The 16436-nt window shown below is 42.4% G+C and overlaps 1 protein-coding gene across 1 annotated transcript in view; it reads right to left on the bottom strand.

The window, feature by feature from the left end:
* Positions 1–16170, bottom strand: part of dgkh (diacylglycerol kinase, eta) — a 79102-nt gene extending 62932 nt beyond the window's left edge. Inside the window, exon 1 of the mRNA XM_039014858.1 lies at positions 15887–16170. Coding sequence (XP_038870786.1) covers positions 15887–16165 — 279 coding nt within the window. The 5' untranslated portion in view covers positions 16166–16170. The remainder of the gene's footprint in view (positions 1–15886) is intronic.
* Positions 16171–16436: the final 266 nt, after the last annotated feature.

Raw genomic sequence — 16436 nt, 5'->3', positions numbered from 1 at the left:
AGCCCCTGAGCCCCAGATTTTTAGTTCCGACAGTAAACATAGGGCCCTATAAAATCAGAGTTGCTGAAAACACGGACAGAATCACGGAATCCAGACATTAAAACGGCATTCAACAATTTAAAAAAACATATTGAACTTAGTAGGACATTTAAAAAGTGTGATATTGAAAGTGAAAACCTGAAAAACCTGGAAAAAAACCTGAAACCTGGAAAAACAAAACAAGAGGAGACGGAATTAGGGGAAAAACGGGCTCTATAAACACACACACACACACACACACAACACACATGGAAACGCTGGGTGAAGAACAGCACTCTGGGGGCACACAGGGGAGGGGGCACACACACAGGGAGGCCTATTTTTAGCAGAGGAAATGTTCTCTCTGAAGGGAGAATTACAAACAGAGATGGAGGTTTGGAGCTGACATCCTGCCTGTCCACCAGCTGTGTCAACCTAAACACAGCACTCCATCCGACACACTGTCTCGCTCAGGACATACAGCCTTGGCTACGGCTAACTCAATGGCTCACTAACGTCATACAGCCTGGCTACGGCTAACTCACTGTCTTGCAAACTAACACAGCCTGGCTGTAGCTAACTCACTGTTTCGCTAACTAACACAGACTGGCTGTAGCTAACTCACTGTCTCGCTAACTAACACAAGCCTGGCTGTAGCTAACTTACTGTCTTGCTAACGACACACAGACAACGGCTAACAACACATACCCTCGCTATCACTAACTGCACGTTTTGTAAAGGACAGTATTTTGAGCAAATGACTTAAAAATGACTGATTTCCAGTAAATCAGTAATATTCCAGTAATACATAAAGAAACTCTGCGAACATTGGCAATGTGACCAGAGTTGAGCAAGGTTCTGATCCTAGATCTGTGGTTAAGGGTAGCTTCTACTTCTAGCCCATGCAGAGAGGCCCCAAGCCAAACACTGGCCACTCGGCTTGACTGTTTACATGCTTCAAATATTAATTCTCTCCCTTTATGTAGCAGAGTTAAAAGCCTAAATACCTCAACTGGATTAAGGTGAAATACCGCATTACGGACTACCGTATAAGGCAACCGTTGCTCGCCTGTGACGACTATCAAAGAACCAGCGCGTAAGGATTGAAATACCGAGGGACAGGCATGGCGTATGAAGTCATAGCCTTGTTATAGAACCACTAGGGGAGGTAAGTAGGTGGGCAAGTAATGTCTGCACTGGAAACTTCCTTTACAATGGGACTGAGGTAGGTAGGTAGGTAGGTAGGTCGGTCGGTCGGTCGGTCTTAACCGAAAAAGGGGTCTTGTCACTTCTGGTAAATGTGCTACACACACACAGACAATGGTCCTGACACTACATGAAGTAGCGTTTCTCCTCTCATAATGCGCTCAAATCACTCATCTAAAGGTCAGAGCAGGTCTACACAGATGAGCTCACTGTCCAATCAGCAGGCTGCATGGCTAATCCAATCAGAGACCGAGAGACATCATGAGAGCCACATGACCAAGAAAGAGGATAGGAGCATGAGGGTATAACTACCAGAACCACAGTACGATGACTACACGTTTAGAGTGCAAAGTTACAAACACCACTGTTTACACATTATACGTTGTGTAACATACTATACTTACTTGACTATAAATATTGGACAAGGCTGAAACAAGCTTTGCAGACCAGCTTGTACGTATTCTTCTACTATGAAAAGAGGCCAGAGTGGAGATGGGGATGCAAGACGGCTGCAAAAGTCCCTCATAATAAAGTCAGAAGTATAACTTTTATGCCAGGCGAGAGAAAAAGTAGCTTTGCTCCAGTTTGCTGTTCTATTTTCTAGTTTGTCCCTCTTTGGCCCCCATAGTTCCTCTCCTTGTCTCCATCTCCTTCCTGTGGCCAACTGGGCCAGAAGCAATCTATTATTAGCCTGTTCCTCTGCTACACACACACACACACACACACACACACACACACACACACACACACACACACACACACACACACACACACACACACACACACACACACACACACACGTTCCCCTGTTACTGGGGAGGGCAGGGCTGCCAGACAGAACTGAACTAACCTTACCACCAAGTAATGTACACGCACACACCTCTCCCTGGCCTGAATATTGAAACACACAATGGACAAAGGCTGAGCTCCAATGAGTCCAGCAGCTGTGCTGTGGGGATAAGAGCGGAGCAGGCAGGAGTTCCCTGAAAGGGTAAATGAAAAGAACAGGCCTGCATCCTGTCCCTGAGGATATCATATCCAGCCTCTAGTCTGCTTGCTACACTGCTACAGTTAGGACATAAACCAGCTCCGAACACCAGCCATATCCCCCTAGCCACAAGCCTGCTACAGGGCCACAAACCAGCTCCTATAGCTCCTAACGTCATGCCTCTTTTTAGAGGATAACCATATCCCTGAGCCCTCTGCCCTATTCAGTACCACACACATCAGTATTAGCCCTGTGTCTCTACTGTAAAAGGACTCTACTGTAAAACTGAGCTTAACAGCCATCGAGGTATATCTGATAAGCACCGGACATATATCTGATAAGCACCGGACATATATCTGATAAGCACCGGACATATATCTGATAACCACCGGACATATATCTGATAAGCACCGGACATATATCTGATAAGCACCGGACATATATCTGATAAGCACCGGACATATATCTGATAAGCACCGGACATATATCTGATAAGCACCGGACATATAACTCTGCTGCTTCTAACCTAACAGAATCCAGGGGGCTGGACAGAGATAACATGCGTGCACACACACATACACACACCATCCAAAAGGCTACAAGGGAACACATTCTGATTCTAAATTGGTCTCAGAGGTCAATTTATGGCCATGCTAAAAAAGGACAGTTCCATATGGTAGTGCTAGGTCTAAGAAGGGAGCTGTTTGGGATTCTAGTACAATAGTCCAGTTCAATGGACAGGTAGTGACATAGAATGATGAATGATTTTTTCAGGTTCAGAAAATCAGTCACTGAGCATTGTAGCTCGGATCCAAATACACAGTAGGCTACACTTCAATTCCTCCATTCATAAAAAGCCAAAAGGTTGTTTTTGAGCCGACCAGAGTCTGTATAACGAGACAGTTTTTCTGAAGGCCTGAGCTATGTCTTCATGGGGACACATGTTTCTGCTTTAGGCCTGTCAAAACCAGATGTAGGGAAAGGGGTTACCTGGTAAGTTGCACAACTGAATGCATTCAACCAACATGTGTCTTCAGCATTTAACCCAACCCCTCCGGATCAGAGAGGTGGAGGGGGCTGCCTTAAACGACATCAACAGCACCCAGTTGTTGTTGGGGGTTAACTGCCTTGCTCAAGGGGAGAACAGCAGATTTTCCCACCTTGTCGGCTCAGGGATTCAAACCAGCAACCTTTCAGTTACTGGCCCAATGCTCTTAACCGCTAGGCTACCTGCCAATTATAGTGGCCTTCTCTAAGAATAATGTAGCAAATTCACACAACATAGCTGGTTCGGCACATCTTCACGTCCAACTCTGTAAACCCTGGTTCAACCCTACAACAGAAGACGAGACAAGACAAAACTAGAAAGTTGTATAATTGTGTGTTGTAGAACAGCTGACTGGAGACCAGGCATTCAGATCAAGTTGACGAGACGCACAGTTGCGACCGTTTCCACGGTAACGGTGCTTCTTTCAATGACGTGATGAAACTTTGAAACAAAGTTGTCCCTTGTAGTAAGGTATTGTAGCAAACGAGTTTCATGAATGAACCAGAAACACTATACACTTTCTGACTTGTCAGAGAAACATCAGCAAGCTAGGCTAGCTACAGTATTACTGCTGCAAAACAGCTATCTAGCGTCTGCTTGGCTAGTTAGCAAGCTGCTTGTCTGAACACAGAACGTCAGTGAACTGTTCTCTGATTGGCTAAAGTGTCGCGTCTTCTCCCGCTCCCCCTCTCCGGCGCTCAACGGAGGATCCTGAGAAGACACCGTCAGGACCAGCAGGGGGAGTGGGCCCGATTCCTTCCCTGGGCGGAATACACTCAGAATTCATTGCGTCACTCCTCCACGCGACTCCCTTCCAGTGTGTTCTGGGTTATCAGCCAGCACTGGCTCCGTGGACCCCGAGCCAGACCGAAGCTCCTGCGGTGAGTGGTTCAGGCGCGCAGAAGAGGTCTGGAACAATGTTCTTAATTACTCCCTTGATTACTCACCCTTTATATCAGGCCTGGGCAACTCCAGGCCTGGGGGCCTGATTGGTGTCACACTTTTGCCCCAGCCCCAGCTAACACACCTGACTCCAATAATCAACTAGTATTGATCTTCAGTTAAAAATTAGTTTAAATCAGGTGTGTTTGCTAAGGATGGGGGGAAAGTGTGACACCAATCAGGCCCCCGAGGACTGGAATTGCCCAGGCCTGCTTTATATGGTACTCTTCTGTTAGTAGTCTTCAGGTATTATTGTTTATAGTTCCATGTAAATTATTATTAAACTCAATAACTGAACTTGTTTCCTGACTCCCTGCGCCTACGTTACATAAAGGACCTGTCTCATCGCAAGTCTTCAACTAAGATTTGAAATGTTGAATTTTGGAAACTCCAGGACTGTTCAGATCAAGCAAACTTTGTTCTAAAAGTCCTTAAGACCATTGTGAGTCTCGTCTCTTGTATCTGAACTGGGCTTTATACTCTTTTACAAAAACACACACCCCTTAGGGGAAAAAACACATGAATTTCTCATGTTATCACGTGATTTAATGTGAAGTTAATGTGACAACATCTGACAAATGTTTATTTCAATTTTTTATCAAAATGCTTTTTTTTGGCAGAAATGCCTTTTATATTTGATGTGCCTTAATAACAAATGTGTATGCCATCTGTAAATACAAATACAACTGTTAAATTACAAGATTAGTTGGTTTAGCCATGGAAAAATATTTTTTATCTGGTCACTTTCTGTTTACCTGAAATGTTTCCTTATTGTAGCCTATTACTTTTAGTCTTAATCTTTACCACACTACATGACCTTCAGCACATGACCTCACACACAACCTCAGGAGGCTGAAAAAATGTGTCTTGTCACTGAAAACCCTCACTAACTTTTACAGGTGCACAATCGAGGGCATCCTGTCGGGCCCACTACCGCAGGGTTCTCCAGAGGGTGGTACGGTCTGCATAACGCATCACCGGGGGCAAACTACCTGCCCTCCAGGACACCTACAACACCCAATGTCACAGGAAGGCAAAAAAGATAATCTAGGACAATAACCACCCGAGCCACTGCCTGTTTACCCCGCTTCCATGCAGAAGGCGAGGTCAGTACAGGTGCATCAAAGCTGGGACAGAGAGATTGAAAAACAGCTTCTATCTCAAGGCCACCAGATTGTTAAATAGCCATCACTAACACAGAGAGGCAGCTGCCTACCTACAGACTTGATATCATTGGCCACTTTAATGAATGGAACACTAGTCACTTTAATAATGTCACTTTAATAATGCCACTTTAATAATGTTTACATATCTCGCATTACTTATCTCATATATATATATATACTGTATACTGTATCCTACACTATCTATTCTATACTATCTATTGCATCTTAGCCGCTCTGTCACTGCTCATCCATATATTTTATATTTATATATTCTTATCCCATTCCTTTACTAGATTGTGTGTATTAGGTTTTGTTGTGGAATTGTTAGATATTACCTGTTAGATACGGCTGCACTGTCGGATCCAGAAGCATAAGCATTTCGCTACACTCACAACAACATCTGCTAACCATGTGTATGTGACCAATAAAATTTGATTTGACTCCTTAAAGAGATAGGTGGGGCTAAGGCTTAAGAGGGTGTGAACAATGCTGAATGGGTGTAGACAAAAGAGCTCTTCAGTAGGTGTACCAAAATATTCAAGGGCCATTTTTCTGGAAAAGTTGGGTTACAACTTTCATAGCAAAATTACTTTCCTATTGTTCCTCAAATGCAGTGTATGATATACCATTTTGTCTCTACTTTCATCCAATGTAAAAAAAATAATAATGTTTTTATTTTGCTACATAATACCGAATCAAGGCGGTCTGTCACATATGTGTATGAAGATACCTTATGTGTACCTTTGACCTTTTTATACACCAGGGAAGAACACTGTACCATAACGCAGTTATGCCTCCGACACTGCCAAAACACCAGCTATGCAGGTGTCGGCTATTGCGTGTTTACACTTGCTCTGATTGAATCTAGGCCTTAATGTCAAGTGTCCCTGAGCACTGCTACTTTTTCGTTGGTGATAATCGCACAATTATTGACTTGATTCTGGGAAAGTGCAGAAATGTATTCTTCCCAATAAATCCGTGGTCGGTCTCTGTCATGGTGATAGACCTAGTGGCAAAGCAGGATATTCAGGTTACTGGCGTCCAAGAGGTTGTGAGTTCAAATCCCAGGTGTGGTTGTATCTCAAGTGTGCTAACCAATGTTGAGTTAAAGTCCAGTCAATTCAGAAAGTAGATCATATTTTTCAGCATTGAAAATAATTGGATGTAGAATTGGATTTCCTGTCTATTTCCTGAATACAGTTTGTTGTTGTATATTTACTTTCAAAATACAGTTCAGCTGTAGAAATACATTAAAATGTATTCCAATATTTTCACTGCAACTCAGTAGCTGTTAACTTACTATAAAATAATAAGTGCATCTAAACTATACTTAAATTAAATGCAATTACAAGTAAGGCATGCCAAGTTAATTTGCAGGATGGACCAAAAAGTAACCTACCCAAGTGCATTGCAATTGACAGTAAATATATAGCAAAACACTAATACAGTATCCTATTACTGTAGAATTGTACCGTAAAATGCCAAAAATATTACACAAAATTAACAGCAATTGCTAACAGTGTAGTTTCATGTTATCACATGTTGAACCACATGATTTCACATTGTGGAAAATTACACGATTTGAAAACGTGTTTTTGGAACATTTCACATGATAAAATTCACATGACATGTCATATTCTTTTTGGCAAGACAGCATCAGATACATGGGCTACACATACTATGACAGAGGGTCGCTGTTTCGCTCTCTCGGATACTTTCTCCGGTGAGATTGATGAGTCTTGCTATCGGTGTGGGTCTTGGTCAAAATCATCAATATATTCAGAGATTCTGAATTTATGGGGGGGCCACTGGGGTTTCCAATCAGATTTCAGGGGGGGGGGGGGGGGGGGGGGGCGATTGGTGGCACCTTAATTGGGGAGGACTGGCTCGTGGAATTGGCTAGGGCGAAATAAGTTGAATGGTATCAAATAAATCAAACACATGGTTTCTTTGTGTTTGATGCCATTCCATTCGCTCTGTTCCAGACATTATTATTATATCCCCTCAGCAGCCTCCACTGGTGGCCACCCTGTGCCACCCCCTGGACACGCCACTGCTCTAGATTAAAAAAATAGACCTATCAGTGAAACCTTAAACTGAGGCCTTGGAGGGCGGTGGGGATTACACCTCGTCAGCGGTTGCTGGCTAATTTTCCTGTCTCTAACGACAGTGTATCGTTGTGTGTGAGGGGGAGGCAGAACAGAACACAGGCTTAGAATTACCTCCCTCCAGCAGAGGATGCTGGAGAAGGGCGGGAGAGGAAAAAAAACACAAAAAAAACAGCAAGCGACTGCACAGAGGAATGCTCGCAAGAGGAGAAGGAAGGAGAGAGAAGGGGCGGCGAAGGGGAGGAGAGACGCACTAACAACCTAATGTGTTTAGGTTGTTACTATCTCTAAAAGACGGTTTTGTCTCTACAATACAGACCTCTCTTAGCACCAGCACGCACACACAGGATGACTAGGAAATAGATGTGAATAAAGACCGGTCAGTGTCACCGAGGCCCAGACACTCCCTCTCTCTCTGTGCTTTCAATTACCAACGGTCAGCATGTATTACGACTCACACACACACACATTGTAAAGATTCAGCTCACTGAGCTCAGTTCACCCATCACAAACTGCCAGGAATTTTGTGTTTTGTGACAGTTGTTTCTAGGTTTGTCTGCTTAAGGCAGGGATTTTTGGATTGGAAACACACACATAAACACACACACAGTCATGGACATCTGAGTGACAGACACTTAGTTTTCCAATGGCAGTATCAGGTTCCCTTCATGCATGGACCATTAGTGCTTACAGAACAGGGACAATAAGGCAGCCCCCCGCACCTCTCTGATTCAGAGGGGTTGGGTTAAATGTGGAATACACCTTTCAGTTGAATGCATTCAGTTGTACAAATGACTAGGTATCCCTCTTTCCCTTTCCTTTCCCATCCACTCTCAGACTTTCAGGATAAGAAAGACTACAGTATACTTCTCATTATATTATAATCATCAAGTTCATCTCACTGTAATTATATAAATCAAATCAAATGTTATTTGTCACATGCACAGAATACAACAGGTGTAGTAGACCTTACAGTGAAATGCTTACTTACAAGCCCTTAACCAACAATGCAGTTTTAAGAAAAATAAGTGTTAAGTAATAAAATAAGTAAGTAAAAATAAATAAATACATAGAAAAATAACAAATAATTAAAGAGCAGCAGTAAAATAACAGTAGCGAGGCTATTTACACAGGGTACCGGTACAGAGTCAATGTGCAGGGGGCACTGGTTAGTCGAGGTAATTGAGGTAATATGTACATGTAGCTAGAGCTAAATACCAATCAGTGTTATTTACTCATGTTGATATTTTACTATTCCAGACATAACAAACTCTCAAAAACTATTGTTTAGATATCCAATGTAATAATAACCGACAGCTCTTAATGGGAATCAGATGCTCACATCCAGAGTCAATGGTAGTGTTAGCACAATTCTACAACGAGTAAGGTAGATCTGGTGGATGAAGAGCGAGCTGTTACTTCTCGCCCTCTGTCCCTCTCTCTCTTTCTCCATGTCAGTGGTGGACTCAAATCAAATCAAAGTGTATTGGTCATGTACACAGTTTAGCAGATTTTATAGCGGGTGCAGTGAAATGATTGTGTTACTAGCTCCTAACAGTAGAGGAAAATGTCAAACAAGTACACAAATAATTAATCATCAAAAACTAGAAACAAGAAATCAAGAATGTCAGAATGATATCCAATTAACAACCCAAATAACACTGTATCAGTAATCCAAATTCAATTTATGCTTACATAAACCAAACAGATATAATAAGAATGATATGTACAGCAGTAGATGTATTACAGTGAACTCTGTTAAGAATCTAGTATATAAATATGCATCTAACCAACTAACCAACGCATCTAACAGACTCAGCCCCAGGTGATGTGATGTGCTGTCCAGTTTTTGTGTGTGTGTGTGTGTGTGTCTGTAGGTGCGTGTGTTCGCCTGTGTTCTGGGCTTCTTTCCCTGTGCCTGTTAGATATCTTGTTGTCATGACACCAATCCAGAATCCGACCTACAGTTGGCAAAAAAAAAACTTGAATAAACTAAGCACAAACAGGCACTTTCACAGATCACTAGCTATAAGTACAACTCAGTTAGAAGCAAAAACCCTAGACAGTAAGTCCAAGTTGGTTAGATGTACGTAGTCTTTGCAACACCAGAGACGTGGGTCATATACTGAGGAACCATGGTCTTACTAACTTAACTTACTAACTGTATAGTACCTACTATGTACAGTACTTACTATAGGCTACTTATAGTATGGTGATTTGAATAATAGCATCTGCTAAAGCTAAATTACCATATTATCATTAGCTGGGTGAAACCTGGTAATTACTGTCTATAACACACGGCAGAACAGAACACCCATGGTACAATGTCTCTTGGCCTACCGAGGTCTTCCTCAGGCAGCGTTGCCATGGCGCCAGCCAATCAGGGGACAGGGATGTGGTAGTAGTCCTGGGCAACCAGAGAGATGGTGGGAGGAGAGGGGCAGAATCTCCTCAGACAGAGATGCAGGCAGTGAGCAAATACACACACACACACACACACACACACACACACACACACACACACACACACACACACACACACACACACACACACACACACACACACACACACACACACACACACACACACACTGCATCCATGGGTTGAGCAAACAACCAGATTCGGAACAACAATCAGAGCCAGCGTGCTGCTCCATTAATTCCCTTCTGTGCACACACACACACACACACACACACACACACACACACACACACACACACACACACACACACAAACCATCTACTGCCCTGGGAGTGGGACACACGCAGGTAGACAGAGATATATACAGGTCACTCATTCAGTCTCTCTCTCTCTCTCTCACACTCTCATCTGCCCATCTCTGACCATTTCTCTAGCTATTGTAAACATTCAAACTACATTCCACACACCATGTATACATCACACACACACAAACACACACACACACACCTTAAAATATAACAAAAAACCCTAAATTATATTTTTTCAACTTGAAATTTGATTACTTTTCCTAGAGTGACCCCAACATTAGAAAAAGTGAAACATCGCCTTTCTTCATATTTCCATGAAAGCTGTACACCACCAGGGTGCAAAGATTGTCTTAGGGTCATTTTTGACCCAGCAGTTAGAAAATCATTTACACACCACAAAAACCACAAAGACACACACACACACACACACAAAAGGAGAAATTGAAATTGTGTGCTACTGATTGAACTCAGACAAAACTAAAATGTTATTGTGCATGTGCAGCATCTCTCCTCCACGACCCCACACATGACTCAAGTTCACAGACAAAATGAAAACAATTTCAGACAAAATGAACAACATTTCAGACAAAATAAAAATTTCTTGAAAGCATTGTTTACTAATGGGGAATGCAGTCAGAGGCTATAAAGGTGCTGCAGATGACAGTCCCCCCAGTTCTTTCTTTGTTGAAGCCATGAGTGCATGGTTCATAGCCCAAAAGGTCTAGGATCTGATTTTTTCAGATGTCCAGGAGGAACAAGAGAGCAATGATTTAGAAGAGGAGGAGGTATCTGAAGAAGAAGATGGGGAAGAATACAACCCAGAGCAAGATGCATCATCTTCAGATGAAGAAGAAATTCCCCAAGCTGAAAGAGAGACATTTTTGTTAAAGAACAGCAAAATAACATGGTCCTCGTCACTATATGACAACCAGGGCAGGAAGGCAGCACAACATGTCATAAGGAGGCTATGATTTGATAACCGTGAGTCAAGACCTGCAGGACGTGTGAGAGACAAACTCTCTAAGAGAGGTCTGGGAGAAGTGGGTGGAGCGTCTGCCATCCATGTACAACCCTGGGCCTGAAGTAACAGTGGATGAGCAACTGGTTCCATTCAGTGGTACATTTTTATTTTCATACCTGTAATGTAAGTGATTTTCACTGTTCATTTTATTATGTATCGCTGTAATATCATTGATTTATGTGATTGTTTTCTGTGACACTGATACTAATTACTGATAGTAATCTCTTTTGTCAAAAGGTTGCTGTCCTTTCCAGCAGTATATGCCCAGCAAGCCAGCAAAGTATGGCATCAAGATATGGGTGGCCTGTGACGCACAATCCAGCTAAGCTTGGAAGATGCAAGTCTACACAGCAAAGCCGACCAGCGGAGGCCCGGAGAAGAACCAGGGGATGTGGGTTGTGCTTGATGTGACAGATGGACTGAGGGTGCACAATGTCATGTGTGACAATTTCTTCACCTCTTATGAACTCAGCCAGCAGCTCCTGAAGAGGAAGATCACCATGGTTGGCACAGTTAGAAAGAACAAGCCTGAGCTCCCCCTGCACTCCTCGCAACAAGGGAGAGAGAGGCCTTCTCATCAAACTTTGCCTTCACCCCCACCACCACTCTAGTTTCTAACCTCACAAAAAGGAACAAGAATGTGGTCCTCCTGAGCACACTGCACAAAACGGCTGAGATCAGTGATCGTGAGGACAGGAAGCCAGCCATCATCTTGGACTACAACCACAACAAAGGAGGTGTGGACAACCTGGACAAGGTGATTCGAACTTACAGCTGCAGGAGGATGACTGTCCGCTGGCCCCTGGTCATCTTCCATAACATCATTGATGTGTCCTCATAAAATGCCTTCGTGATATTGAACAAGATCAACCCTACCTGGATGCCTGATAAGCAGAATAAGAGGAGGGTGTTCCTGGAGCAGCTGGGAAAAGCACTTGTAACCCCACACATTCAAAGAAGGGAGCGCCTCCCCTGCACAGCAGCCTCTACAGCACTTGTGAAAGCAGTTCAGGGGGCTGAATCTTGTGCGGATCCACTTGAGGCTGCAGCTGGGGCAGGCAAAAAGAGGAGATGCCAATTCTGCCCCCGAAAGAAGGACTGTAAAACAAATACTATGTGCTGCACATGTGAGAAATACACCTGCAATGTCCATGCACACACACTTGCATACTGTCCTACATGTGCTAATTAGAGTTGATTGATTTATGTTCTTCACGTTTTTGTTTTGTATCTATTATCTTATTTTATAATTATTTATTGTTGTTGTCAATGGTTAAACAAATGGGAGAAGACTAGTATTTTGTAGTTGAATTCCTCATTGTACAGTATATAAGAATATATCACTATGTTGCCAAAAAAGTTCAAGACTGTGATTGTTTCCCTTGAATAAAATCCATTAAAAACTACTTTCTGCAGATTTCTGCTACTTTCTTAGGCTATACAAGTGCTATCTCTTTCTAAAAAATTGTTTACACCTATGCACCTTTTTTTTGTCACAAAAAACCCTGACAAACTTTTACAGATGCACAATCGAGAGCATCCTGTCGGGCTGTATCACCGCCTGGTACGGCAACTGCTCCACCCACAACTGTAAGGCTCTCCAGAGGGTAGTGAGGTCTGCACAACGCATCACTGGGGGCAAACTACCTGCCCTCCAGGACACCTACACCACCCGATGTCACAGGAAGGCCGAAAAGATCATCAAGGACAACAACCACCCGAGCCACTGCCTGTTCACCCCGCTATCATCCAGAAGGCGAGGTCAGTACAGGTGCATCAAAGTTGGGACCGAGAGACTGAAAAACAGCTTCTATCTCAAGGCCATCAGACTGTTAAACAGCCATCACTAACATTGAGTGGCTGCTGCCAACATACTGACTCAAATCTCTAGCCACTTTAATAATTAAAAATTGGATGTAATAAATGTATCACTAGTCACTTTAAACAATGCCACTTTATATAATGTTTACATACCCTACATTACTCATCTCATATGTATATACTGTACTCTATACCATCTACTGCATCTTGCCTATGCCGTTCGGCCATCGCTCATCCATATATTTATATGTACATATTCTTATTCATTCCTTTACACTTGTGTGTAAAAGGTAGTTGTTGTGAAATTGTTAGATTACATGTTAGATATTACTGCATGGTCGGAACTAGAAGCACAAGCATTTCGCGACACTCGCATGAACATCTGCTAACCATGTGTATGTGACCAATCAAATTTGATTTGATTTGATGCAGTACCTTTAGCAATAATAATAAAAATAACAAACCTCTACTTTAGTAAAGAAAACAATTATGATCCACTGTTTAAATGCAGTCTTTCTGCATTGTGAAGAGAGAAAACCCAGATATTCACAAAGTTTGTGATGAATGACAGGTTGTTTCTTTATGTAAAATAGATTTGGGGTTTAAAATTAAATTAATCTGCTTTATTTTATGGGTTTAGTGAAGGCGGGTAATTTTTTACCCTTAGGACAAGGGGAGTATACAGAATGTTAAGACTACACAAGGGTTAAAACGTTAGCTAATATGGTGACGACGATGTAGGCTGTGTGTAGCGGATAGCGAACATGATATGAAGGAAATATTTTTTTGCCTGGTCACAGACAGCTGATGTGTTGTGCACTGAAGTCAACAAGCGAAGGGAAAAGGTGAAGAGGAGAGCACGTAGATGTGAGAAGGAATTATCCAACGATCAAAAGGACCATGCTGTTTGTATGTGGCTGTTATGAAAGTTACCTGTGTTTGCGTGTGATCAGGGGTGTATTCATTCCACTGATTCTGTTGAAAAACGTTCTCAAATGGAAGTAAACGGAACGAAACGGGGATAAACATACCTGAATTTGTCCAATAGAAACTCTAATGATTACATCCTAGATCATCTAGATGCAAGCAAGATTGTGCAAGGCGGTATTGAACGTGTCAATGTCTGTCACCTTGATTACTCCAATTTTTCTCAACCTATGCACCTACGTCATAAACTTTCATTCATTGACTAGGTTGTGGCAACCTCATGATGGTTAGAGGGAAAATTTGAGTTTTTTTTAGCCTAAATCTACTGATGTTACATTGAGCTGGGTGAATGGATATGAATGACAGTCATCCAATATGCTGTAATAGAAATAAGGCCATGTTCATAAAAACAAAACAAAAATATTCTCTCATCTTAAACGGCACCAACCGCCACTGGTTCTACCACCACAAAACACCTTAGCTATATCTACAATTAGGTAGTGAACACTTGTTCATGAAAAAAAGTCTATATTAGCTACAGGTTTATAATTTTTGTTAAGATTAACTCTGACTCTTTTGAGGATAAAAGGGGGTTCAGTGGACTATGTCATCTTGGTAACATTTTAGAATGTTAGGACAGCATATTGTAGCCAAACTTCTTTTTAACTATCCTATGCGAGTTATAAGACAGATCAGTGGCCTAATGTTTACAGAACACAATATAGACAGACATCAATCTCTATAATACAATATATTTTCAACTCTAGCTGCAATATGGTGTGCTGTTCCTTTTTTGATATCTGTTTTCTCACTGGTTTCATTGCTCATATTTGATGATAAGATTTCCTTTTCATCTTTCTTTCATCTCTGTCTATTTTTCTTAATTCTTTACCTAGTGCTATTATACTGTCCCTTTTGTAGCCTAATGTTTGTAAACATTAGGCTACATTTGTTTACTATACTGTATGTAAAGCTACTACACCAGAGTTATTCTAAGGTCATTATAGTGAAGGGAACCCTGCACACTGTGTGTAACCTAAATGCATATAAACATTCCTTGAAGCACAACGTTTCGGTACTGTACATACAGTGGCCCTCATTTATCAAACAAACAATTTCACGCTCTTTTCTACAATCTTTTGGTAAATAAGGCCCAGCGTGCAGGAGTTTCTTCAACGATTCAACTTGAGACTCCTACGCACCTATGACAAGACGTTGGCCTACTTCAAGTGTTTGTTCTATTGTCAGGTAGGTATATAACCATAACAAAGCCCTATTCCCCAGCCCAGTGGGCCCTTATCACTTAAATATAAACACCTACTTTAATAATGAAGGTGGGGTGGAGTAGACCTGTCAATAACTGAGTGGCTCTTTTCTGCTTTTGCTTATTTGTAGGTTATCATGTAGTGTCAGTTTGAGTTGTTTCATGAAAAAAGTTCAGCTTTATAAAGCTTCCAATAAATAATTTGTATTTCTACAATGTGAAAGAAAATGGTTATAAGCTATTCACATCTATTTGAACACATGTACAGAATGGGGGTAGGCTATAATAGCAGAGTTCCTGATATCTCAAAACAAGTAGGCTGCCTGTAGAGCAAAGAACACTGGCTTTCCACAGCTCACAATGCTTTCCACATATTTTTTTTCAATATATATATTTTTGCGAATCTATTTTATTCTATGGTCAAATGTTGCATAAAATTACAAGGTATGACAGTCAGAATCATGTGCTGGTTGTCAAGGTGGGTGTCATTACCTTGTATTTGCTTCCATAAAAACAACATGGACTGGGCTACCGATACAATACTACAAAAAGACGCACAATACAAAATCGTGTCGCTTATTTTTCCAAAACAAGAATCAAGTCGAGACAGCGACCAAAAATAAAGACAGATAAGTGTATTTTCTTACCTTGCTTCTGAGCTGTCCGGAGGTCGACACTTTCCGGATGAGTTTCTGCGGGCCTTCTTGTTCTCCCTCGCTGTCTGAAGACTCATCCACGGCCCCGGAGCCCCCGACAGCCCCCACGACATGGGCATGGATCCCCGTTGTCGAATGGCCTTTCTCCGGCTCCTGTTGCGGGAAAGGATAAGACCAGTCCGGGTTAGTCTTCCCCCGGTCAGCCGCTCCCTTCCTCTCCGGGATGCGAGAGCTGGACAGTGGTTGGAAAGCGTCTTTCCTCGCCGTCATCTCGTCTCCCTTCTCAACCCTAATTAGCGCTGTAAGAACCGATATCTATATATCCAAGAACATACGTGCGCAGCTGTGCTCATGGGAACGTAGCATGTCTCGGTGCGGTGGGGGTTACTAGGGTAAAGCCTGGTTCAGGATGTGTTTGTGGTTCCATCTTACATGCTCAGACCAGACTGAGGCTAGAGACCGCCTAGGCTGCCTCCCTCACACACAGACGCACCAGCAACCAACAACTGGTGGACATGGAATAACCGGTGGACATCGCCAT

This window comes from Salvelinus namaycush, chromosome 19, assembly GCF_016432855.1.
Source record: "Salvelinus namaycush isolate Seneca chromosome 19, SaNama_1.0, whole genome shotgun sequence".
NCBI lineage: Eukaryota > Metazoa > Chordata > Actinopteri > Salmoniformes > Salmonidae > Salvelinus > Salvelinus namaycush.
Note: the sequence above shows the minus strand (reverse complement) of the source record. Positions and strands in the feature narration are given on the sequence as shown.